Source organism: Sinohyriopsis cumingii, chromosome 2 (assembly GCF_028554795.1).
Source record: "Sinohyriopsis cumingii isolate HCF-2022 chromosome 2, ASM2855479v2, whole genome shotgun sequence".
NCBI classification, from domain to species: domain Eukaryota; kingdom Metazoa; phylum Mollusca; class Bivalvia; order Unionida; family Unionidae; genus Sinohyriopsis; species Sinohyriopsis cumingii.
In genome coordinates this window covers 20,467,478-20,495,041 of record NC_142962.1, presented here as the reverse complement: position 1 = coordinate 20,495,041, position 27,564 = coordinate 20,467,478, and the positions used below count along the sequence as shown (strand labels likewise).

The window sequence follows — 27,564 nt, the reverse complement described above, 5'->3', positions numbered from 1 at the left end:
ATACATTTTGAACTCCCAATTGCACTAAGCCCGGATGTAGCTGTGGTTTAAATTTGAACCATTTGTATGCTTCAAAATGGCTGGCTGCCAATTCCAACCTCAGTGGCTAGACGAAGAGAAATATAAAGTTTGGATTATGAGATCTTTCTCAGAGAGCTTTGCATAATGCCAAGTATGCCAGAAGGATATTGATTTGCATGCAATGGGAGAGAGTGCTCTAAAGTCACATGCAGCTGGGGAAAAAACACCATGCTCTTGTACTGGTGGCTAATATGGCAAAACAAGAAGCCTTCAACATGAAATCATTTTTGCTGAAAGAAGTATGTGAACACAGAGATTCAAGTTTTAAAATAGTAACTGTATATTGTCTTAATTATGAAATTAGTTGGATCTGGTTCTGTATTTTGACTGAGTGGAAATAGGACAGACAATAAGTGCAATGAACATGATGAATCTAAAAATATAGACTACAGCTAAGCTGAGAAAAATACTTATATATCTAATATAAAATAGTTAAATATCCAGACACTGTTTTTAAATAAGTGATAATACAAAAAAACAAAATATCTTTGTTACTTTTTCTTTTATGGGGGTGGATGAAGAAGAAAGGCAGGTACTGAAAAAGACGTTGAGACAATGACAGCTGCTGCTGATGACTATGCATTGAAAGCAGAGACCTATAGGAAAATTTTCTTTATCACGACATCAAGTAGTTTGAGGAAAAGTGTTAAGGACAAAATTACTCAACTTAGAGCTCTTGAAAAACAGCTTGATGACAAGCTACAAGAACTGAAAAATTCACTCTAAAATATTTTGAACTTTGTAAATAGTTTAGTGTAGACAGAGCAAAATGAACATAGTTCAGTGACTGTACATCATTCTGATGCCCAGATGTAAGTATTAATGGGAATGATATCAATGATCATAATCTTGACTTCATGTTTTTTTAAAAGAAATAAGTTTGCAAGAAATGTTCTTCGTATGAAGTAATAGTAAGTATTAACTTGTGTTTACAATTTCATTTATGTATCCTTTGAAATTATTGTAAGAATGCATCATGAAAAACATGACTTTGAACCTTGAAAAACCTTAAAAATTTTGAAAGAAATATGCTTCTAACCCTGATTTGATGGAGAAATTTTATCATAAATTAGGTTTCTCCAAAAATACTTAAACACAGTCACATGGTGGTGTACGGATTGCTATCTAGTGGATAAGGGGAGGTAATCTGAGTTGATTCCCTTTGTCTATACAAAGTATAGATGGGGTGATGTTTTTCAAGCCTATGGGAGGGCTTGATTTGGGAGGTAGCAGAAGTAATTCCTGAAGTTAATTTGACTGGGTAAGTATTTTAGAAGGACATAATTCTCTATAACATTTCCTTTTTCTACATTAGTGGATCTATGTTCTATGATAACATCACACAAAACAGCAAAATGAGCCTGAGTCAAAGGAGATAATGCAGTTGGTAATTTTGAACAATCCAACATTATTAATTTTAATAATTTCAGGATTTTGGTTGTAGTAAATTTGTTTTTAAAATCAGCCTTCTTGTTGTCTTTTGAAGTAGCTTCCTGAGAGTTAAAGTACAAGGTTAAGTCAATGCTAGATTATAATAAGAAATGTTATAATATAACAAAAGTAGATGGCTGAATGGGAAAAGCTTATGGTAATTTAGCCTGTGGCCAATTGATGATGAGGAGGCTGCATAATGATTTATAAAAGCACAAAGAATTTACAGTTTTAAGATTTTCTTTATGACTGTCCTTTAAAGATGATAGGCATTCCAGTATGATTCAACATTAAAAGTTGTTGTCTTGCTTGTATTTTGACTTGTACGTGTAAGTATGTAGTGATAAAAATATCACTATGGAAGTAGTGTGGGCATAAAGATTCTACTGTATATATTTGTGTACAAATTAGATTCAACAGCATAAATCCAAATCTGACATTGCATTATGCAACAACAGATTAAAGTGTCTGTTTCTTTTGTTTGCAGTTGATGCAACTCTTACACAAATATATATGGTTTACAAGCCAAATACAGTGGGGTGAATCACAGCATGAGGTGCGGGTGGGATACTGTGTTCTAAGGTGCCCATGTACTGTTTATTATTTACTGTTTGATTTTTTTGTGTGGAAGAAATTCTTTAAACCATATGCTTCTTTTTTTAAGCGGTGCTGTAAATATCCACCAACTACCACTGCGACAGGACCTTCCAAGAAGAGGATTCTTATGGATTCTGTTGGAACTGAGATAATGCCACACTCTGGAGAACCGTCACTTAATTCTGCTCCTAAAGATCTTCCTGTCCAGATCAAGTCGGAGCCTTTTGATCCAGAGTATGACAAGAGCAGTGGTAAATTTGGCTCTCTGAAAGCCAGTGATTTCACAATGGACAACCTGCGAAATGTGTTAGACAAAAGAAATCTTGGTTCAAAAAATGGATCATCAATTCCCAGCAGTCTGACAGCTGTATCAAATTCATCAATTCTTCCTTCAGGAATTATGTTAATTACTGTCAATTCCTCAATGCCAGGAACCTTCACTACAGCCTCATCTGCTTCTTCCTTGTTTTCAACACATTTTACTGGATCTTCAGCTTTGTTATCATCAAATAATAGTCAGAATAATTCCAGATTTATGCTGTATCCAAATTCATCAACTCATTCTGGATTAAAAACGTTATTAAACCCTGCGTCAGGTCCAAGACCTCACATAAGTGATGTTGTGTCATCATTATTACCAGGAAGTTTTCCTCCAACACGTCCCCCAATCCTTCCAATTCTTCCCGACTGGCCAAAAAATCAAACTGTGACAGTGAGTCCCATGATATCAGGGATCAGTTCAAATACAGGAAGTTTCCCAGGCACAAATTTAGGTCAGTTACCAACATTAGTTCAGCCTACCACAACAAGTAAAGATACTACCTCTAAAAAGGTTAAACTTCCATCAATAACCACATTTGTGACACCAACATCAACAACAAAAACAGTAATAACCTCACATAATTCAAATATGAGAGAGGGTCAGATTTTGACTCTTCCGCCAGCAGTTGTGAAAAGACTCAGTTTGAATCGTCCGCTGGCATTGAAAATCAATAACATGCAAATTATCGTTCCTCCGTCAGGATTCTTTCAGGGAAGTGATGGACTTAAGGTCTTTCTCCCACCAAACACATTTAATGGTGGAAACCTTGGTAATATTAGTGTAACTGTGACAAACCAGAAAGAATTGCCTGTTGCTACACAAAATATTGAGAAATCCTCAGAACACAAAGACACTCATTCTAAATCCTCATCTGAAGAGAGCAGTGATTCCAAAGTAGCCACAGACAAACAAAGTAAGCATACTCATGCGCCACTGTTCAGGAGGAAACGAAATACAAAATCAGGGATAGACTACTCTTCATGCTTTGTTCATAGACTTCATGGTGGATTTGACTGTATGCTTCAGATATTTTATTATCTTAATGTCAGGGACCTGGTTCGGTAAGTTGCAGAGGCATTTATATTAAATATAAGAAAAAAGTTGATAATATTTCAAAAGCAGTTTGAATTGATTAGCATAATGACACCAACATCAACAACAAAATGACATAACTACCTCTAAAAAAGGTTAATCTTCTTTATTTAAGTTGTATTCTATGCATCAAGTAAGATTTTATACAAATCAATTGAACAGATGATTCTGTTGATGATATATCTGCCTATGCTTTACATTCTTCAAGGAGGTTACTTGCATTATACCCCATTGTCATAGTATCTGTACCACGATGTTTGTTACTAAGAAATTCATATGAACATTATGTTATGAAATATAATTAAAGTGATGCCATCTTAGAAAGTAGGGTCAGTAATTAAATTAATCTAGCCAGAAAAACCAATCTTCATGCTAAACATGGGCAAAAATTGCTTCTTAGGCAAAATGGAGAACTGAGCAACCTTCAGGAAGGTTTGATATATTGATAGTCAATTTATGAAAGTTGTTCTATTACCCCCAGTAACATAGACAAAGGGACAAAGAAATAGTCTCTGTTTAGCTTCCATTGTCTCTGCTTTGTGAATGCACATGCATTCATATTTATTAGTATATTGTAACCAAATTTACTGTGAAGCATCACTTAACAACCACTCAAATGAGGTCAATGATGCGTACATTCTCCTCATTTCAAAGTTATGTCCCTATGACCATTTTAGCTTAGGCATTGCTTATTCACAACCTAGTAAACACTGGCTGCTACATTTATTATTAGATTTTGACCAAAAATGCCCTGAAGCTTCATCTCGACAAAAACTCAAAAGAGGTCAATGATGAGCACATTCAGAGCAAATTTCTTAGAGTTATGGCCCTTCATCATCTTAACATAATCATTGCTAATGCAGATTTGTTACACTGGGTTCCTTATTTATTATTAGAATTAAACCAGATCTGATTTGAAGCTTAATCTTGCCAAGAGCTCAAAAGAGTTTGATGAGTAGATTTCAAGGTTATATGGTAATTGATTTCCTGATAAACCAGAACAAAATTTGACAGCCCAAAGTGATTTTTTTGCCCTTGTTGTACCTGCGTACATCATAGTAGTTTGCAGACAAGAAAGTTCTTCAAAAAATGCTATTTGTATTTCAGAGCAGGACAAGTCTGTAGGGCGTGGCATCAACTGTCTCTTCATCATTCATTGGTAAGTTGTATACATGTAGTTAAGATCTGTATTGCAATAGATTCTTTTTTATTATCAATGTTGCAATATGTTCAGATATGCTGATTTTTTTTTGCAAACTACTGAAACAGAAAAGTTGTTACTCTTTCACATGTCTAGGGAAATGCAGAAGCTCTAACCCTAAAGGTTGGAATCATTGCAGTTTCCACTGCATTAGGAAACACTGAATTTAATATTTTCATTGATGCAAAAGCTTGTACAAGTTGTATTTTTTGCATCAAGTAAATTGTGGTTAATGTCAAAACAGTCTTTGTGCACAAGGAACTAGCCTGGTTTACTGGCCCTAAACAATGATTTCAGTAGTGATAATAATAAAAGGTATAGGGTGTCAGGAAAGAAAGGTCTGACTCATTGAATAGAGTTATACCTAATAACTTGTTTTAATATTTATATTGTTGTTGATAGACATTCATTGTGCAGTGATAATTGGAAAAGATGTAGAAGTTTCTGCAGGGTGCACAGTTGCTCCTGAAACCTCAGAAATTAGAGCACATAATAAATCTAAATATAATCAAGGGTAGAGAGGGAGAAATTACAATAAATGCTAGGAAAATGCATATGATTGGCTAAAGTTTGACCCGTTGGTATGCTATTTTAGCAGAATCACTGAGATTCAGTTGGAAGTATTAGAAGTTTTATAATGGTGTTCTTGTGGAAATAGTTAAAGTTTCAATACATGTGTGTTTAGAAATGGCTTGCCAGCTTCTGCGCATGATTTCTCTTTGCATATTGCCTATGTCAACAATACATGTACATTCCAAAGTCAGTTTAAGCAATTTACATGTATCCTACCAGTTTTACATCATGTTCATTGGAGAGTAGACATCACTGACAGTTTTAATTTAATTCAAAGATATCATAACTGCATGACTTTATGAGAGGCACAGATTTCAGAGCAGCATCAAGTTAACCATTGTTTATAACAGCATAAAGTTATCTATTGTTACATAACAGCATTATGGTATAAATTGTTACATAACATCATAAGGTATCCATTGTTACATAACATCATAAATGTATCCATGGTTACATAACATCATTAAGGTATCCATTGTTACATAACATCATTAAGGTATCCATTGTTACATAACATCATAAAGGTATCCATTGCTACATAACAGCATTAAGGTATCCATTGTTACATAACATCATTAAGGTATCCATTGTTACATAACATCATAAAGGTATCCATTGTTACATAACAGCATTAAGGTATCCATTGTTACATAACATCATAAAGGTATCCATTGTTACATAACATCATAAAGGTATCCATTGTTACATAACAGCATTAAGGTATCCATTGTTACATAACATCATAAAGGTATCCATTGTCACATAACATCGTAAAGGTATCCATTGTTACATAACAGCATAAATGTGTCCATTGTAACATAACATCATAAAGGTATCCATTGTTACATAACAGCATAAAAGTATCCATTGTAACATAAAATCATTAAGGTATCCATTGTTACATAACAGCATAAAGGTATCCATTGCTACATAACAGCATAAAGGTATCCATTATTATATAACAGCATAAATGTGTCCATTGTTACATAACATCATAAAGGTATCCATTGTTACATAACAGCATAAAGGTATCCATTATTACATAAGAACATAAAGGTATCCATTGTTACATAACAACATTAAGGTATCCATTGTTACATAACAGCATAAATTGTTACATACCACAAGACCATCTTGATCTTTCAATAGAAGACTTGTTCAGAGTTGCATATTAAATGCAGGCTGATGGGTTTCCTGAAATTTCCTGAAGGCTTTCTGTCTGTTATCATCATCTGCAAGATGCATACAAGCCCTGGCTGTATGTCTGTTATCATTATCTGCCACACACTTATCAGCCCAGGCTCTATGTCTGTTATCAAATGCCATATGCCTATCTGCCCAGGCTCTGTGTCTGTCATCATCATATGCCATATGCATAGAGAACCTGTTCAGCTGGTTTAATGATTATGATCACAAAATTATTCACATTGGAGAGGTTTTCATTGATACAGGGATGTGATTTTAACATACATGGAAGATAATCTTTATCGTCATAGTAGCAACATTTTGACAAGGAAATGGAGCTAATTTCCTTTCCCAAGTATACACTGAGACAGCTGACCTAGGTTGATATCAGCCAGTCATTTATCACCAGTTGATGTAGGATGTTTGACAGTTTATAACCAATTATAATTGGATTTCAAAACTTAACATTTATTTGCTTCTTTAATTTTTAACTTGAAATAATTGCCATACTTTAACTATTTATTCCATAAATGTTCTTGAGTATACAAATCAGTCATTAATTCTTCTATTTCTAGGAGATAGGTTTCTTGTCATTGAAACAGTGGTCTATGGCAGGTGAGGTTTGATAATGTGTTTTATGAACAATGTGTAGAGCAAGTGAAAATGATGACTTTTGAACATGCCACATCAGTACCATAAATATATGAAAGGTTTCATGGATTTCTTTTCAGTGGAAGGATGTTAGTTTTCATGGAATGACTGTTGCCAACTGGCAAAAAGCACTTCAGGGATTGAATCGACATAGAGTAGAAGGAATTGTAAGTCTTTATTTCATTTTTATATACTTCTCCCGCTGCTTGTATCAGTGATTCATAATTTTGATTTGGTCATGTATGCCCATCTGTCCATTCCATGAAGTTTGTTAACAAGATTGCACATAAACAACTCTCTGTAGAGTTCAGAAATGTACTAGCATATTTATATTCATATGTTGATGGCTTAGTTAGATTACATCAGTTTTTCGATGTGTTCTAAACAATCAACAGTAAGAGGTTAGTGTTAGGACTGGTCAGCCTGGAGTCAGGACAATATGGCTGGGTGGGACATCATGCTACATGTCTGCGGCATGATGCCCCAGTGCTAGGCATCACTATAAACTGCCACGCTGCAGACATCGTAGCGATATGACTGAAACATTGTTAAAGCTATGTTACAAATCCAAATCACACGCACACAATTCAACTTTTCAGTGTGTTCTTTATGACAAATAACCTTGTTAGCATATTTAAGCAAAAAGCAGTTGACAAATGAAATTTGTTAGACATGTTTGCAGAGATGGTACAATCAATCAAAAGTCGATCTCCATTGCATTATTATGTTAATTAGACTTTTGTATCAAATCAAGTAAAGAGAGTGGAAATAAAAAGTTTAAATGCAATTAGAGCCTACTTAGCAGTCACAGTTATGTGTTAAGTCAACTCATTTCATTTAACTATTCAAATAATGAGAATGCTGTAAGTACATGTAATTTAAGTATTCAGCATTAATATAGTTTACTCATTCAAAAATAGTTCTACAGATAGGGTTCATTATAGTGAAGCAAGTTCAAATTTTGTAGTGAATCTAAGTTTCCCAAATTTTCACTTAGATGTTTACACAAGTATGGACATAAATTTTGCTATAACTTTGCAACAAAATCACAGCATCAGTATTTTACTAATATAACAATAAAAAATAATAATTTTTCCTGAATCAGCAGTCATTCTAAAATGTATCCACATTCACATTGAAAAAGAAATGACATAATACAATGTTTTCAGTGGTACACAGGTTACTTGTGTTGAAGCCATTTGTATTAATGTTTTAAATGATCTTTCAGAAATTGGATAATTGAAAATAATGGTAGTTTTTACCAAAAAGCTAAGAGCTTTATTAGAGAAGGTTACAGTTAATGACATTTATGTGATTTTTACTATTTAAACACTTACCTCTTCTCCCTGTTGATGTCCATGCCTGCTTGCTTAATTTTTTCAGAGTTCCATCAGTAGCCCATGTTTTTATGCCATGGTCTATTTATTTGGACCCCGTTGTATGCAAATTGTTGATGGAGAGATGAACATGGGTATAATTCTGGTCATAGGGACATTTTTCATACTGTGTTGATCTATTTGGGGCCAAAAAGGGGTTGTGCATTTAGGTAATTTGTAAGAAAGCGTGGGAATTTGTGATTGTAAACCATCAAAAATTATTTTGGTTGTGCCTTGTCTGATCCATCAGCAATAGACGGGTATTATTCACAATTTAATATACAGATGAAGAAAAATTTTGCACTAGCAGTTTTGCAGAGAGGCGATAGTGTTATAGGATTCACACATTTTTGTTACCTGCTCCTGCAAAAGATGTGCATGGAGGACAGGAGAAATTGTGCAGAAATTGTTATGCTCTCATACATCTCAAATATGTTTGTGCAAAACTGAAAGAACATGAAAATAGAATGATTACCAATGTCAATAAAGATAATTTCAGTTCATGTAAAGTTAAGGAAACTCAGGGTGCTTTTGCCCAGAAGGGTTCTACAGTTCCAGAATAACGTCAGTACTGAGGCAGATTACTGACTTCTTTGCTATGGCTGAGATACTAGGAAGGATTGAAAAATGACTGCAGAAACATCAGTTAGTAAGTTTGTGTTTAGTTCAGTGCATTACCCTTAAATGTTTTACTGCTCCCCACATTTTCAGAACTTTAATGTTCATTTCAGAATTTGATTGGTCTGGATCATTCAGATGACTGGAATCGCACATGGCATCAGTTAATCTCATCCCTTCAGGAATTCCGCACATTGCGGAAGATAAAGTTCTGTCACATTCCAGCATCAGTACTTCACTCAGTTTGTGAAAAGCTGTCTCATTTGGAGGTGCTAGTAGCAGAAATGATCAGTGACTTCAATGATGATGATCAAATGTGGTAAGTAGGCATATTAATTTACATGGTTTGACAGTATTTAATGTTCATTGTCCTACATTGTGTGTGTTATTATTTTAATTAGTTTTTCAGTTGCTTATGTTATTGCAATTGGTTAAATGTATCATTTTTCAGAAAACTCATGATATCATAGTGGTTTCATTTGGTTTTTGAAAACCTGCAGGAAACAGGATATTGTACATGATGCAGTTAGCTTTTTTATGCTTTTGGTTTCGTAATTGTGCTGTTTTTGAACTTCATCACTTTCCAGAATCCTTATGATATTCTGATCAATTTATTTCTGTGAACTTACACAAGATTCCAGATACACTTTTCTCAGATTTGTTTTGCTGACCAATCTTTGACATGACAACATTGTACTTTTGCAGCAAATCTAATGTGATGAAATTTTTTGCAACCAGTTTGGAATTGCAAGTAGTAGTACTGCTGATCACTTTTTGCAAGTGGGTTACTGTGATCTGTTTTTTATTATACACAAAGGTTATTTTGAAGGTCATAAATTGGATGCTTTTTATTCATTTGCATGTAGATATTAGTAAGAGATGGAAAATGTGTCTTGTATTATAACTGTGTTATTTAACACTAAATTTTATGCTACTTTAGTTACAGTTGAATTTCATATTCATATATTATAATATAATATCATAAAAATATGCTTTTTTTTCTTTGGTACAGGACAACTCCCACAAAGGTAGATATTGGGAAGTTTTCCTTGCTCAGCAACCTGAGAGAACTGCGGCTGCGTGGAACTGCAGGGATTATGATGCCTTCCTTCTCTTTCACAGGAGGTCTGGGAGATCTCAAGTTACTGACCCATCTGCAAGTAGTGGCAAGTATACCAATGATGTCAGGCATTGTCATTGTTGTGTTTTGAAGTCAGCATTTTTGAAAGTCTTGTAAATTCATTTTGCTGTAACAAGGAACCAGTTCCTTTAAAAAGCAGGTGGTAGAACTTCAGTAGTTACTCATGATTTTTGGTTTTCCCTTGTTTTAAACCCAGAATGAAGAAAATTCTTGTTGTCCATTCATTAACCTTGCCATCTGTCTGATCTGTTACTCTTGTTTCATAGCACTCTTACCATGATCCATGCTTTTAAATTAGAAGACAAAAAAAAAGAACCTGTTGTTTTTAGTCTCAAAATTTTAGGACATAAGTATCACCTTTACAATTGTGATGTCATTTTTGGTATAGGTGCCAACATTAAGATTTTACATTTAGCTCACATTCTCAGATACTGTTGCATGTACATTCTTGAACTCTATGGGTGTATTGATTTTGGAGGGTACTGCTTATCACAGGCAAACGGAGGTCACTGATTAACTTTAAACATTGCCTCACAGATCAGGTGAGACTTAGCATTCTGTAAAATCTTGTTTATTTTTAAAGTTAAAAACATGCATCTGAGAGTGGTTCTCATTTTAGACATAATATTTTGTATAGCTGTTGTAGCTGACCAATAATTATATAACTTTCAGTCCCTGACAAGTCTGAAGGGGCTGTTGGACTCTGAGTGGAGCTTCTTGTGGGAGATGGACCACCTAAGAGAGTTGCAGATAGGGGAGTGCCTGGGTTGGACACCTGAGGTATAACACAATATATTCCACTGATGTTTTCCATCTATAACTTTATTTTGCCTTATATTTTCATATTTTAATGAATACCTCATTATCTGTTTACCGTTAGCATGGTATATTGATTCTTACATAGACCCTATTCAGGAGGTTTACATGCATATTGTTAGATCCATTAGTTCCATTTTGATTTTTTTCCAAATTTGCTGCATTATTTTTCGACTCTGGATTTTCAGAAATGGGATACATTTATATTGTAGAAATTTTCTTACATGCTCATGGGATTTCATTAAATTCACATAGGTATGCCATTTAATCTTCTCCCCACACCAGTGCATTCCTATCTATAGCCATTCTCAGCAATTTCTGCAGGAGTCCTCAGCAGTTTTCATGTTTCAAATGCTCTCATTTGGGAAAGGAAGAATATGCCTTCTGCATAGTTTGTTCGAGTGACATCATTGTGTCTCTTGGGGAAAAGCTGACCTATAGTATCATGCTAAAACAAAGGCACACTGATTTGGCCAAATCAGCAGTGTTCTGCCTGAAGTTTCTGTAATGTTTCTACAATGAAGCATCACCACAGTCATTAAAGCTTAGATGGTGTTTTACTTGAGAACAATCTTTCATCATCAATTTCTGATTTATGGAAGGAAAATTCTTCAGGAATATGTTTCCAGATTCTATCATTGCCACTTCCTATGGTTATAAAAGAACATAACAAATAGCAACACATGGAAGAAATGATAACAATAATTTATCATCAGCAGAAAGTGTACTGCGTAGAATGGTGCAGAAGCAGTTCCTTTTAAAGTATTTAAATATCACAATGACTTCATTAAAGCATTGTTTATTGAAATTAATGTTTTATAGCACAGTTTGGTTTCATTCTTAGAAATTAAACAGTCAAGATAAAAAAGAAATTTATTTTTACCTGCAGTGAAATAGTCTATTATAAGCAACCATAAAGTAGGAATAAAAGACATCTCAGAATTAAGATCAATCCACTTAATGTATCACTGAATAAAATTAATATGGACTCTTACATTATTTATAAATCCACACAAGATTTCTCTCAGGTTCATTTGATCATCTTTGTGTGATATATATTTGGGAAGGTTATTCTTCAGGTGTCAGAAGATGCAGTTTTGACCCTAAAAAAAGGACATGGTCCCTGAAACTCACGAGACCAAGGAAGCTATCATATCCCTGACCTACAAGGACTTCATTTTAATATGCAGCTAGATGTATTGTCACTTTGCTGTAGTGGAAAACTAATTACATTTGCAAATGAATGACTAATTTACTAAATAATATGAACTGACTAGTAAATGCTGTGTTTATAATTCAAAATTCAAAATCCCACTTTCCATAACTGTTGGAAATTATTGAAACCTTCTTGAAAAAACCTTCAAAAGAACTTCCAGGGCTGTATTTTCTTAGTGCTGAGTGATAACTTTTCATTCCTATCAACACAAGAATTGTAGCAGTATTTCATGAAATTTTATAAAAGTTGATGAAATTTTAAAACACCTTCGTCATTTTAGGTGTTTTGTCATTTAAATTAATGTTAACGATTTGTTTAAGTAATGTTTGATTCCAAACACTGACAGTCCTCACTGGTGGCCTAGTGGTTAGAGTGTCCACCTCGGATGCAGGAGGTCGTGGGTTTGATCCCTGACCAAAGACTTTAAAAAAATGGTACAAACAGCTGCCTCACTTGGCGCTCAGCATTAAGAGTTTAGTGTTAGGACTGGTCAGCCTGGTGTCAGGATAATGTAAGTGGGTGGGAGATCATGCTACATGTCTACGGCATCATGCCCCAGTGCTAGACATCACTCTAAACTGCCACACTGCAGACTGAAAAATTGTTAAAGCTGTGTTAAAAATCCAAATCTCACACACACACCAAACACCGACTAAAATCTCCTTAATCAAATATCAAGTTATTTCTTGAGTCATTGAAAGTTTGCCCCTCTTTAACACCACCCCTTCTGCAACGGTAAAGTTGCCTTATAAGACAGATGGCCTTTCCAGAGGGTGACTACATTTTTTGTGAGAATTATATTTAATGTACATAGTAAGAAAGCTACATACTTCAAAGCATTTAATATCTTCATTTAATATCTTCGTTTAAAATCAACATTAGTTATTAAAAGGTTCTTCTTGTTATAATAATAGACTTATTTCAAATGAATATATATTAATAGTTCTTATTCCTGGCGTAAGCATGATATGCAAGCGGGTAATGTTGTCATGCACATTGCAAAACCATTAAAAAATGTCATTTAAATCTTGGTACATACATAATTCTTTTTCCATTTGCTCCATTTTCCCACTGCTGATGAACAACCTCCTTATTGGTAACGACGTTATTTATTCAAGTCTTTTAATCATAAAATTGTTTTATTTGAGTCATTTCTACATAAAATTGTTTGGCAAGTCTACCCTCCCCACCTCACCCGATGTCATCAAGTAGAATAACCACTTCTAAAATAATACGTCTCCATTTATGTGATGACATGTTAATGTTTGGTAATGATTTATTCAGATGTTGCAAACTGTATGCAATTTAATTATGCAGAGGGGCCCTAAGTGGCCGAGTGGTCTAAAGCGCTCACCGTTACGGACCACTGCCATCTCACCGCTGTCTGCGTGGGTTTCGAGTCTCGGGCTTGGCCAATGTGGGTATGTGAGGAAGCTTGACGGTAGCTTCTCGTGGGTTGATGGTTCTTTCTGGGTTTTTCCTCCACCATTAATACTGGCCGCCATGTATAGCCTATATTGTGCTGAAAAATGGCGTTAAAACCTATAACAACAACAACAATAATTATGCAGAAACTTTTGTCGAGTGGACAAAATGCCTTCTTCATAAAGGAAGCGATAAATGTGTTGTCACTTGATTTTTCAGTCTTTGGTACCCTGTTTTGTTCAATGTTAAGTTCTCTGTGTGCGTGTGTGTTAATGCACAAAATCTATTTTTAGCCTATGCTGACCCTGTATGATCTTGGCAATTATGTCCAGTTGTTATCATCAAAGAGAAGAACTCGACAGATGTGTGAAGCCCAAAACTCTTTTATATTATTGCTACACCCATCTCCTGTAAACATTGGCTTTTATAGACAATGATATAATATTAATTTTACTGTTACATGTACTTTAGTCAACACTTCTTTTAGTAACGGAAACTTGACATTGGAGACATGTATCGACGATAGAGATAATCTGATTACTTACCTTACATCACAATATGAATTAATTATTGGTTTGGATACATTTGAAGGAAAAAGAGTGACCGCTCATGAGGGGAACATTTTACATTTTTTTACTAATATGCTAGCTGCTGGTCATGTTAAAGGGGTGGCCATTCTTGAGGGGTACTTTTGAATACAAACTTGTCAGTGCCAAGGGATTCTGACCATAAGCAGTTGGCCACTGGTCGGAGGTGGGGTTCAAGTGGGGGACTACTGTATATGAAGAAATCACATTTTAGAAATTCCTCCAGCTGTGATACCGATATTGCTCTAAATTTTGTTTTCATTTCTGATGTGTAGATTTCAACACAAGGAATTATACGAATGTAGTGCTTGAACTGTTTGTATATTTTGTTTGTGAATATAGCTTGTACTTTGAAACATCTATTTTTACTGGCCTCATTAATAAGTGATGGAAACTACTTTCTAACATTGAAATAGCTGCTTTTACATAATGTACCCTTCGAAAGATGATGGAAAGGCTTTGGTGCTGCATCATCTGCATATCTGATTATTACAAATTTCTTTTGCAAAACAGACATACTCTTATCTGGGTCATTTGAAGAACCTAGAGAAGCTGAGGTTAGAGGTTGGAGGTGATGACCCTGATCCAGGTTTTGGGGAAGCTCTCTTGAATATGCAGAAGTAAGTTTTTCCGGCGGACATAAAACAGTACTAAATATTCTTATGATCTTATTGGATAATTCAAGCCTGGTTTTGCAATAACCCTTGTGAAAAAATTAGCAGGAAACGTATGCTTGTCACCCATTATCAGATTTCATCTGCATTATATTAGATACCAACCAGTTATGTGTGAAACACTAAAACACTGTTATTTTCTGGCTGAGAAAACAAGAGGGACATGCCAATGGCCCAAATTCATGAGAGCTCTTTACTGTGGGGCTTGTTTAAAAAGGATATAGTTTTTAAAATTCAGTAGCATATTAGGGCATTAACTTGAGATTCATTAGTTAGATATTTTTACAGTAGAAAGCTGCAGCAAAGCAGCATGTATCCAGTCCCTTTTCTGTCATCTGCTATATCATTTAACACATTAACCCCTGGTGACGAGTTTAAGTGGCATGAGGTTGTAGCCTACTGCCGAGCTCTGTAGCGTCAAGGTCATGTATGATGCACTAAAGTGGGTGGTATTATAGGAAGGTAGACAGATGTAACTCTACAATGATACCAAATAATCTCGAATTTCTAGTTGCACTACAAAATACAGAGGTCTCATATCTAAGGCAAACCAGTATGAACTGCAAACAGACAGATGAACCTTTGCAAAAAGTAGTATAAGATAGGCATTTGGAATAAAGAGTGGTCTCGATACAAAAATAATTGGTCCATTAAGCAAAAAAAAGAAGAAAAAAGAATTCCAACTTGTACCCTTCTGCTCATGCTCGAGCCAAATAGCCAATGAAAAACGATGTTTTAACACAACTAGGCACTATTTTATTGGAAGATCACATGGAAGTTGGTGTTTTCGGATGTATTCAGAAATAGCTTTCAAAACGTGTTTCCTACTTGAATTTCAGACAAAAACGACAAAAACCTCCAAGGGTTAATGTGTTAAGGCAGCATGTAATGTTATACATGTCTGTCATGTCATGTCACATTATTTTGTTTCCTAAGAACTTTTGAAGATCTTGTGGAATCAAGCCAAATCTGCTTTGAGGTTTTGCAATAAACAGACTCGGGTCAAGATAAAGTTTTACCATTTTCCAGCAAAATTTAATATAGGTAATGGCCCTTGTTGACATAGAATTCTACCATAATTTTGTTTCTGAACAAACTTTTGAAAAACAATATGGACTTAAACCTAATTTGGTGTAAATCTTTACTTTAGGAAGATGTCAAGTTTGATTATTTTTTTAGGTGCTCAGCATTAAGAGGTTAGTGTTGGGACTGGTCAGCCTGGTGTCAGGATAATGTAACTGGGTGGGACAACATGATGCATGTCTGCATCAACAACATGCCCCAGTGCTAAACATCACTCTAATCTGCCACACGGCAAACGTTGTAACGATATGACCAAATCACACACAAACACATACACACACACATAGAGTTTGATTTTTCATCATTTTTTTCATATTTAATGGGACTGCTCTGGTGGCCTAGTGGTTAGAGCGTTCGCCTTGGATGCGGTAGATCATGGGTTCAATCCCCGGCTGAGTCATAACAAAGACTTACAAAAATGGTACTAACAGCTGCCTCATTTGGCGTTCAGCATTAAGAGGTTAGTGTTAGGACTGGTCGGCCTGGTGTCAGGATAATGTGACTGGGTGGGACATCATATTACATGTCTGCGGCATGATGCCCCAATGCTAGACATTACTATAAACTGCCACACTGCAGACATCATAGCGATGTAACTGAAAAATTGTTAAAGCTATGTTAAAAATCAAAATCACACACACACATATTTAATGGCGTTAAGGCCTCTATTTGATTTAGAACTTTGTCCTTTTAAGTGTATTATAATTTTATTTCCATCTAACTATTGAGGAATTCATGGAGGCAGACCAAACTTGGTGTGAGACTTTTCATTAAAAATATTTAGGTCAGTTGGATTTTCTCATTTTCCAGCAAAATTTAACACAGTTATGGCCCAATTTGATATGGAACTTTGCCCTTTGTTTCTGTATTTTATTTTTGTTTAGTAAGATTACAAGAGCTACATCAACTGAAACCAAGTCTTGTATGAGGATGACCTAGTTTGAGTTTTACTATTTTCTAGTCGTCATTTGTCCATCACCAATACCTATCTACCACTCCCTACCTCTAGTCCCACCCTTAAAAGATGAATTTAATTGCTCTACTGTCATATATATCTATAACAACACATACACACCCTTAAGTAACATATATTGATATCTGATTTTATTATATATTTCATAATGAGATACGTAAATATCTTAGTGGGAGAAAAATTATATTTCCACTTTTATCACCACAGTGGCAGTATCACTTTTGGAACTCTAACATTTTCCATATAGAAAATATATGTGCCATATATATGTTATTCAAACCTGTACTTACATAATTAGGCCTATTTCTTTGTTCTTTTTCTTATTCTTCCTCACTCTCTCTTTCTCTCTATCTCTATCTCTCTCTCTCTCTCTCTCTCTCTCCTACATCAGGATTAATAGATCTTATAATGTGTCAGTATGTAATCTGTGTAATCTTTGAGGGGATACAATCAGAAAGGGCCTAAAAAGAAACTTAAGGTAAGAAAATGTATGAAAGAAGCATTAAATTGGTTAGGATTAGTTTTCCATATGAATCACTTGTTTTAAATGGCACACATTGGAAGGAAACTCTTGATTAAATATAAGTATAACATTGTTACGGTAGCAGTTATAACTCTTCAGTAATAATTATGTTTGAAAATGATGGAGGAATCAAGTATTGATATGTATTGATTGCAAATCGAAATTTGCATGCAGTGTCTTTTATCAGAATGGATTGCAAGCTTTCCAGGGCCTCCAAAAATTCACTCTTGAACATAGAAGTAAACAAAATAAAGAAGCAAACTCCTTATAAGTAAACCCATAACCATTAAAATCTTTTTAAAGATGGTATGCTCTGACCATATAATAAAAAAATTGCGCATATTTCTGGTGATCATTCTATTTTAACAGACAATTTTAGTCCAAAATAGCAGGCTGCTTCTTTTTTTATTACTGTGAGCATCATTCCTCAATACATCATTTCTATATTTAGCTACTCTTATCCAAGTATTCCAGTTATTATCTGTGTTTAACAGTTATTTCAATTTTGCTTAAAGAAACGTACAATGGCATTTTGTGTTACTCTGAAATGACACCCAAAAATTGTATAATGATGAAAACAGCTTATGTTCTAAGTTACACATTTTATGTTCATTTTCTTCTCATTGGTATTGAGCTCAACCAAGGCATTGTATAAAACTTTTTTATGCGTTAGACGGTTACAAAATTTATCTTCTGTCAAAAAACTTACGTATTGTCAAATGTGCTGTTAGTTTTTGAGGACTTCATAAAAGCTGAAATCTGATATAATTTTTTTTTTTACATTTAACACAGGCCTGTTTCAGAACAAAATTAACTGCTGAGTTCTCACTTTTAATTGTATCAAGTGTACATATTTTGCAGTTGATATATACTGGAAATGGCATAACCATCACACATACCATAAATAAACCTCAGATTTCGAACACTGATTCTGTATGTGAGATTGAACATGGCATCAACACCTGTTAATTAGGTAATGTCTGCTTTAGAATGATGCCATTTTCTTTAATATACCCCACATTAGTGAAGCAACATAAAATTTTCTTCGATTTCAATTTGTCTAAAAATGAAAACTTCTTGAAAGTTTCCTGTGTTGTGTCAGTGGGGATAAATTAATTTGTATAAATACATTGCAGTCATCTGCACTTTTCACATTTTCCACATTCTACACCTCATGTGCAGGCACCATTGACATCACACACAATAAATATGACAAAATACATGATATTTTTAAGGATGAAGGTATGTCTATACAAAATATATAAAACAACTTTTAAAGTATAGAAAATAATTTTTATATATTTTGTGAGGCGAACAGAGAAATCTAAGTACCTATTTTTTTGTCTTCTTCATGTTGCTGTATTAAAATGAAACTGATATATTACTATATACATATAGCTGGTACCCACTTATGCTGGTTAAACAAAAACTTTGATATATTACTATATACCTATATTTGGTACTCTCATATGCTGGTTAAACAGAAAGCAGCAATATCATAACACTGTTCACAGGCAAGACTGAGTTTCATGGAACCCATGTTTCACTTGATTTTGAACCACTTTTAATATCGTTTTACATCAATAGAATGTGATTTACTATTTTCACATTGATACAACGTGATGTACTGACAATGGCAACCATAACATGGTCAGCTAGATAATGAGAAGGAAGGTGTGGTGGGGATGCATCTTCCCTAGACATTGCTGGAAGCACAGTGTTGAATGGTTCAAGAAAGGATAATGTAGTTGCTGACATGATTTTCTTTTGTCCCTCCTTCCATCACATGGCAATAATGAAGGCTTAGATAAAATGGGAGATTGTCATCCTTCTGTAATATAGCCCAGCAGGCATATGTCCCACTGCATGTTCAAGCATGGCCTTTGGAGCCTATATGTCAAGGTGCATGGATATATCTTATGTTTTGATAATCCATCTTTATGACACTACTCTGGCTGTTGAACAGCCCAGCCAGCTAGTTGTAATGGGAGATGAGAGACATAGAATCTGTCGTTTTAGAAAACCTTGCTGCATTTTGGCAAGCCTTTCCCTGAAATGCAGAGTTAGACAGTGAACTGTCTAACCTGTCCATCTGTTTTGCCACACATTTTGTCCAGGCAGTGCCTGAACCACCCTTCTAGCTGCCCATCCATTTGACTACCCACCAGCTCCACCAGTGGGTCACTGTTTAAGGCACTTATCATTTGAGGAGATACATTGCCACTCAAACTGATGATGGTACCATCTCATCCATACCATCAGATGTGGTTTATGCTGACATAAATACATTGGCAGATAACCAACACTTGCAGTGAGTGTAGGAAGAACCTTGATGACTTTTCATACTTGGATGCCACTGGAGTGGATACAGTTGAGTCTCAAAGTGACCATGGATGAAATTTATTGGGTTTTGTTGATTTCTCTGTACCTAATGGTGCAGTTTGCAAGCCAGATTTACAAGGTGATGACTTCAGTGGACTTCATCATAAGACAATTACCCTTCCTTCCGTCTAATGCTGCAGTCAGCAGATAGGAAGGAGAATACAGGCTGCCTTTTTCCAGGCGATTTCATGGCTTTTCTCTCAGAAAGCAGCATCTTTCTTGTCATGCTGGTATCAGACAAACTTGTTGACATTTTGCACTGAACTTAACTGCCATGGACAAAAACAGTACAGTATTAAGCATACAGACCCCACAGTTTTATAAAGTGGATAGGAGTGTTTTCCAGGCTACCTTGGAGCTAGTACTTAATATAGTTACAACTTCTTCCATGCCAGATTTGACATCACTAGCAATTTTTAAAAGATTTGGTGTTTTTTAATATTTTTTATAATACTCAAATCCGTTTTTTGTGCCCAAAGCCACCAGGAAGCTCAGGCCAGTTATAGTTGTCAGCCAGCTCAACAAGTACATAGCTGTGCCAAGATTCGAAATGGAGATGGCACATTGTCACGCCTTCTTTCGAAAGGGACAGATTCACATTTACTTTAGACCAAACCAATGTTTATTTTCAATCCCTATCCACCCAGCTTCATGCAAGTTCTAGGTTCTGGTTCAAAGAACCGCTATATTCACAAACTTTCATTCAATCTCACATCTGTCATTAGGTGTTCACAAAGGTCATCAGTTGCATGGTCACTTTCTAAATTTCAACATCATTATCAGTGACAGTGTCAATTGATGACATCCTCTAAAAACACAGTCTAAGTATCTATTTGGTGAAGGGTAAAAAACAATCTCCATTCCCATTATAGTCAGTTAGGGTACCTAATGAACTTCAACAATGATCTTATCCCATTCCAGCATTTTATCCACATTGGCATGGAATTTTTCATAAACCTCAATGTCATTTGCCTTCATCACATATGCATGGCATGAATTGTTAAACTTAAAAGAGACAATTTCCCATGGAGTTGATTTCTGCAAAAGAGTTTATGCAACTCCATAGTCTTTTAAATGTGGCAGCAGACTTAATCCTTATCAGCTGCTGTTTGATTTACATGTTGTTCATGTCCCTGCTGGCCCATCGGCAACCCATTTTCAGTTGAATCCATCAGTGTGTTACAATACTGACTGAAATAATATCAATCGTGAATCAGTGGCACAAGAAATAGTTGCTAACAGGAGGAACTCGTATCCAGATTGTAAGTTACTTCACAGCCAGTTCATTTTGTTGGGGAATCCACATGTTATTCATTTTTACCTTGGTCAGTGCCAAATGGGGGCCAGAAGAGCTACCTCTTTCAGTAAACCTTAAAGAAATAAAGACCATAGTAAATGTCTGAATGAATAAACTTTTCAGGAAGGCAGTTGTCATCTTCTCAAAGAACTCGGTTTTGGTTGCCTACTTTAGAAAATAATGGGCAGCTAAATCACCTGACCTATGCTTTCTGGTTTGGAACTTTCTGCTCGATGCTCCAAGCTGAAGATAATGGTCAAGCTGAAGATAATGGTCCAGATCATGCATATCTATGCCAGGCTTCATGTCCTGGTCAACTTGCAGTTCCGAAGGGGCAGACCTTCACACATTGAGTGATTTGTCCATGTATCTGTCATTGAATTTGTGTATTTTGGGGGTAGTCCAATGATAGACTTTTTGTAGCGAGATCGAGTCAACAAAATCAATTTCAAGGCGTTTTGGGTGTACCCTAACCACTGTAGTTTGGGTACTGAGAATAATACTGAAAATATGGGGTCATATCTGAAAAGTGATTCAGGCGGAACAAGTCTGTGGTGAATGATCTGCTGGACATTAGCAAAATAATTATGACGTCCATCCTGCTCAAAAAGCTGTGGTCAAAGGTTTTTCGTTCCAGCCAATATGAGCTTTACCTTCATGCCAAGCACTAGTCAAAGGATCCTTGTGTCAAAAGGAAGTTCCCCTTTCTATGGTAGAGAGGATTTAGAAGGCCCTCCACTGTGAAGTCTTTCTATGGTAGAGAGGATTTAGAAGGCCCTCCACTGTGAAGTCTTTCTATGGTAGAGAGGATTTAGAAGGCCCTCCACTGTGAAGTCTTTCTATGGTAGAGAGGATTTAGAAGGCCCTCCACTGTGAAGTCTTTCTGTGGTAGAGAGGATTTAGAAGGCCCTCCACTGTGAAGTCTTTCTGTGGTAGAGAGGATTTAGAAGGCCCTCCACTGTGAAGTCTTACGAGGTTAAGTGACAGGTTTTCTGGGACTGGTGCAACATAAACAGCATCTTCATGCAGAGTACCTAAATACAACAATTGGCTCCATGATCAAGCATGTTCAGGCATCATGGTAGTGGGGATATTGGGCATGTTAAGGATCTGTCAGACCAACCATCAAATTTTGACGGAATGGCCCAAAATCTCAAGTATGGTTTCCTAAATGGAATTCATTGTGGGTTTGACATGTCTCAGTTCAGATTAGTTTGAACCTTTAGCCATGACCTTAGTGAAGTTGCTATCATTCAAATGTGTTTTCTGGTAGCAGTAGCTTTACTTTGCTGGGTGAGTAAGGTGCATGCCCTTTCAATGGAACCGACCTATACTCAATTCAGAATGGATGGTTCCATAGTTAGACAAAGCCAGGCTTCTTAATTAAGAATAAGTTGCCATCAGCAAAAAGTGGTCATCCAATCCCTCTTCATAACACATTAACCTCTGGAAGTTTTTGTAATTTACGTCTGAAATTTGAGTAGGAAACACATTTTGAAAGCTGTTTCTGAATAAATCCTAAAACACCAACTTCGTGGTGATCTTCCAATAACATACTGCCTAGATGTGCTAGAAACATTGTTTGTCATTGGCTATTTGGCTTGAGCATGAGCAGAAGGGTAAAAGTTGGAATTTTTATATGTATCTTATCCTACTTTTTGCAAAGGTTCATCTGTCTGTTTGCAGTTCATATCGGTCTGCCTTGTATCTGAGACCAAAAGAGTCCAAACTCCAGACACAAAATCGGATTCCAACCATGGGTGAATTTGGGTAGAAAAAAATCTGGTCCAAAAAATGAGGTTTTTCCCTCTGTATTTTGTAGTGCAACTAGAAATTCTAGATATTTGGTATCATTGTAGAGCTACATCTGTCTACCTTTCTATAATACCACCCACTTTAGTGTATGATACATGACCTTGACGCTACAGAGCTCGGCAGTAGGCTACTACCTCCTGCCACTTAAACTCATCACCAGGGGTTAATGTGTTAATTGATAATCAATAGAGACATAAAATCACAAAAGCTAGTCCATTGAAGTGCACAGAGAAACTTTTGGGATTCAACATCATCTCTTTCTCCTATTGAAGGCCAGGAAATGATATCACCCCACAAGGGTTCTCAAAAGATCAGATATACATTGTGAAGAACTTATAACAATATTTGCAAGCCTTGCTTTTTAATGCAGTGTTTTGATACCCAATAGAAGTAGTTGGTATGCATAGTTAGCCTTCTCAGTCTCTACCTGCATGATCTTGCTTTGCAGAGAAAAGAGTTTAAGCTGTTGGGTCCAGTGGTGGTAATCGAGACCTGACAGCCATCAGTTAAGCACTTTTGCTGGATTCAGTTTTTTGCTAGATAAGGAAAAATTGCTCTTTTCCCATATAGGAGTACAACTGTGATGGGTTACATAGCAGAGTGCCGTATCCTTCTTATAGAGAATTTAGTCATTCTTTCCTTGAGGGTGGTAATGATAGGATGCTCATGCATTCCTTTCTCCTTTCACCTGCTTAACTAACATTAATGTGATTCGGAAATTTATTTACTGGAGAATGCTTTTTTTTAGTAAATTGTTTTCTAAGAATACTTACCAACTCACATTACTATTAACTCATTATTTCCTGGTGCCATGTTGAGCATCAGGGGTTAGTCCCCTACTTCAGAGCTTTTTATCATCAAGGTCATTTAAGATTCACTGAATTGGATGGTATTACAGAAAAGTAGACATGTAGCTCAACAAGGATACCAAATAATCTGGACTCTCTACTTGCATTACAAAATACAAAGGGAATAACTTATTTTTTGAGACCCAATTATTTACACAAAAATTTGCCTATTGTTGGTATCGGAGTTTGTGTTCAGATTTGAACTTTTTGGCCTAAGATCTAAGGCAGACTGGCCTGTACTGCACACAGACAGGCAAACCTTTGCATAAAGTAGGATGAGTTGGGGAGTTTTAGTAAACAGTGGTCATGATATGAAAATGATGGGTCCAATGAGCAAAGAAAAAGAACTCCTACTTTTACCCTTCTGCACATGTGCAAGCGAAATAGCTTATGAAAAACAATGTTTCTAACACAACTAGGCATTTATCAGAACTCAGATCTCATTGAAGAAGATTTATTTGGATGTATTCATAAACAGCCCTCAAAATGTGTTTCCTACTCGCATTTCCAGCAAAAATGACAAGGGGTTAATGAGTTAAACCTTTACACCCATCGCTGCAAATGCAAGCATCCTCATTAGCTGGTAAGCATTTAGCTGAGTAGTGGCTGCTTAGAGGTGGCAAGGGGAGGTAATGAGTAGGTTGTTTTTCCCTTTGTAAATTATATAGATGCTAGAGATGATATTTTTACTGTCTGTCCAAGATTGCTGGAGTTGGGTAATAATGAAGTTTTTTTTCTGCTAATGTTCGTATCTTTATGTAAGTATTCTTGAGAAAATATAATTTATATAAAATTTACATTCTTTGGCATGTCATGTGTAAAATTTATGTGTACTCTGATTTGTTTTCCTGCCATAAGCCTAGAAATTTAAAGACAAAATTATTAAATATTTTAAGAAAGTGTTGTCACTTTTTTACACTGCTGGCATCATTGTTACAGTCCCATGTTCAGGTTATATACATCTTCAGTACCTGTGCAGTAAGGTGTATAATGGTATATATGAAGCTGAGATACCATGTTCTTTAGAACTCTCGTGTTCATTAATCTTTTTTGTTTCCTTTCAGACTGAAGAGGTTGGAGCTGTACATGTACAGAGTCTCTAAAAGCCTGGAGAATATTCTTCCTCAACTTTCCCATCTCAAAACTCTCATCATTTGGCCAGACACAACCACAGAGGTGACCCCAACCCCTTTTTATATTACCTTTTGTAGTCTAGATAATTCTTCATATGAATTAGTATACATTAACACTAAAACCTGTTTAAATTTATGTTTTATTAATATCCTGAAAATTCCATTAAAATTGGATGCATGTTTGAGGTTGTCAGTATGGTATATTGACGCTCATCCAGGCATTCAAACTGCAGATTTTATAACCCTTGCATCCTTGGGTGTAGATGTAGCATAGTATTAATGACCTACAGCTAGTTAGTGTTGTGATCAGTGTTTTATTGGAATTTGCAACTTACTGTTGGGTTGGAAGTTATTGATTCTTCAGTGCAGGGACAGGAGTTGCAACACAGAATTCAATTTTTTTTAGCTAGTTATGGAAAATATTGTCAACTAAATTGTTATTTTGCATCTATAGCATTTACCTGTAACCCTTTTATATAATGTTAATTTTAATAACATCTGAAACTTGAATTGGAAAATTTATTTAATGTTATGAAATGATTATGTACACCTTACTGAAGAATTTATCTCCTAACATTCATGTGTTTGTGATGGCCAGTCAGTCCATTCTAACATTCATGTGTTTGTGATGGCCAGTCAATCCATTCTAACATTCACGTGTTTGTGATGGCCAGTCAGTCCATTTTAACCTGCATGTGTACATGATGACCAGTCAGTCCATTCTAACATACACGTGTTTGTGTTGGCCAGTCAGTCCATTTTAATATGCATGTGTACATGATGACCAGTCAGTCCATTTTAATATGCATGTGTACATGATGACCAGTCAGTCCATTCTAACATGCATGTGTATGTGATGACCAGTCAATGCATTCTAACATGCATGTGTTTGTGATGGCCAGTCAGTCCATTAACATTCACGTGTTTGTTATGGCCAGTCAATCCATTCTAACATGCATGTGTTTGTGATGGCCAGTCAGTCATTTTAACCTGCATGTGTGCATGATGACCAATCAATCCATTCTAACATGCACATGTTTGTGATGGCCAGTCAGTCCATTTTAACCTGCATGTGTGCATCATGACCAATCAATCCATTCTAACATGCATGTGTATGTGATGACCAGTCAGTCCATTCTAACATGCATGTGTATGTGATGACCAGTCAGTCCATTCTAACTTGCATATATATGTGATAACCAGTCAGTCCATTCTAACATGCATGTGTATGTGATAAACAATCAATCCATTCTAACATGCATGTGTATGTGATAACCAGTCAGTCCATTCTAACTTGCATATATATGTGATAACCAGTCAGTCCATTCTAACATGCATGTGTATGTGATAAACAATCAATCCATTTTAACATGCATGTGTATGTGATGACCAGTCAGTCCATTCTAACATGCATGTATATATGATAACCAGTCAGTCCATTCTAACATGCATCTGTATGTGATGACCAGTCAGTCCTTTCTAACATGCATGTGTATGTGATAAACAATCAATCCATTCTAACCTGCATGTGTATGTGATAAACAATCAATCCATTCTAACATGCATGTGTATGTGATGACCAGTCAATCCATTCTAACATGCATGTGTATGTGATAAACAATCAATCCATTCTAACATGCATGTGTATGTGATGACCAGTCAGTCCATTCTAACTTGCATATATATGTGATAACCAGTCAGTCCATTCTAACATGCATGTGTATGTGATAAACAATTGTTTATCACATACACATGCATGTTAGAATGGACTGACTGGTTATCACATATATATGCAAGTTAGAATGGACTGACTGGTCATCACATACACATGCATGTTAGAATGGATTGATTGTTTATCACATACACATGCATGTTAGAATGGATTGACTGGTCATCACATACACATGCATGTTAGAATGGATTGATTGTTTATCACATACACATGCAGGTTAGAATGGATTGATTGTTTATCACATACACATGCAGGTTAGAATGGATTGACTGGTCATCACATACACATGCATGTTAGAATGGATTGATTGCAATCAATCCATTCTAACATGCATGTGTATGTGATGACCAGTCAATCCATTCTAACCTGCATGTGTATGTGATAAACAATCAATCCATTCTAATCTGCATGTGTATGTGATAAACAATCAATCCATTCTAACCTGCATGTATATGTGATGACCAGTCAGTCCATTCTAACATGCATGTGTATGTGATGACCAGTCAGTCCATTCTAACTTGCATATATATGTGATAACCAGTCAGTCCATTCTAACATGCATGTGTATGTGATAAACAATCAATCCATTCTAACATGCATGTGTATGTGATAAACAATCAATCCATTCTAACCTGCATGTATATGTGATGACCAGTCAGTCCATTCTAACATGCATGTGTATGTGATAAACAATCAATCCATTTTAACATGCATGTGTATGTGATGACCAGTCAGTCCATTCTAACATGCATGTATATATGATAACCAGTCAGTCCATTCTAACATGCATCT

General features: G+C 35.7%; 1 protein-coding gene across 1 annotated transcript in view; it reads left to right on the top strand.

The window, feature by feature from the left end:
* The window catches only part of LOC149804430 (uncharacterized), an 86,258-nt gene that overhangs the window by 44,582 nt on the left and 14,112 nt on the right, over positions 1-27,564 (top strand). The window contains exons 8-15 of the mRNA XM_089940251.1: positions 2,177-3,492; positions 4,631-4,682; positions 7,214-7,300; positions 9,241-9,446; positions 10,140-10,293; positions 10,941-11,048; positions 14,826-14,932; positions 24,972-25,083. Of these exons, the coding sequence (XP_089796377.1) occupies positions 2,177-3,492; positions 4,631-4,682; positions 7,214-7,300; positions 9,241-9,446; positions 10,140-10,293; positions 10,941-11,048; positions 14,826-14,932; positions 24,972-25,083 (2,142 nt within the window). The remainder of the gene's footprint in view (positions 1-2,176; positions 3,493-4,630; positions 4,683-7,213; positions 7,301-9,240; positions 9,447-10,139; positions 10,294-10,940; positions 11,049-14,825; positions 14,933-24,971; positions 25,084-27,564) is intronic.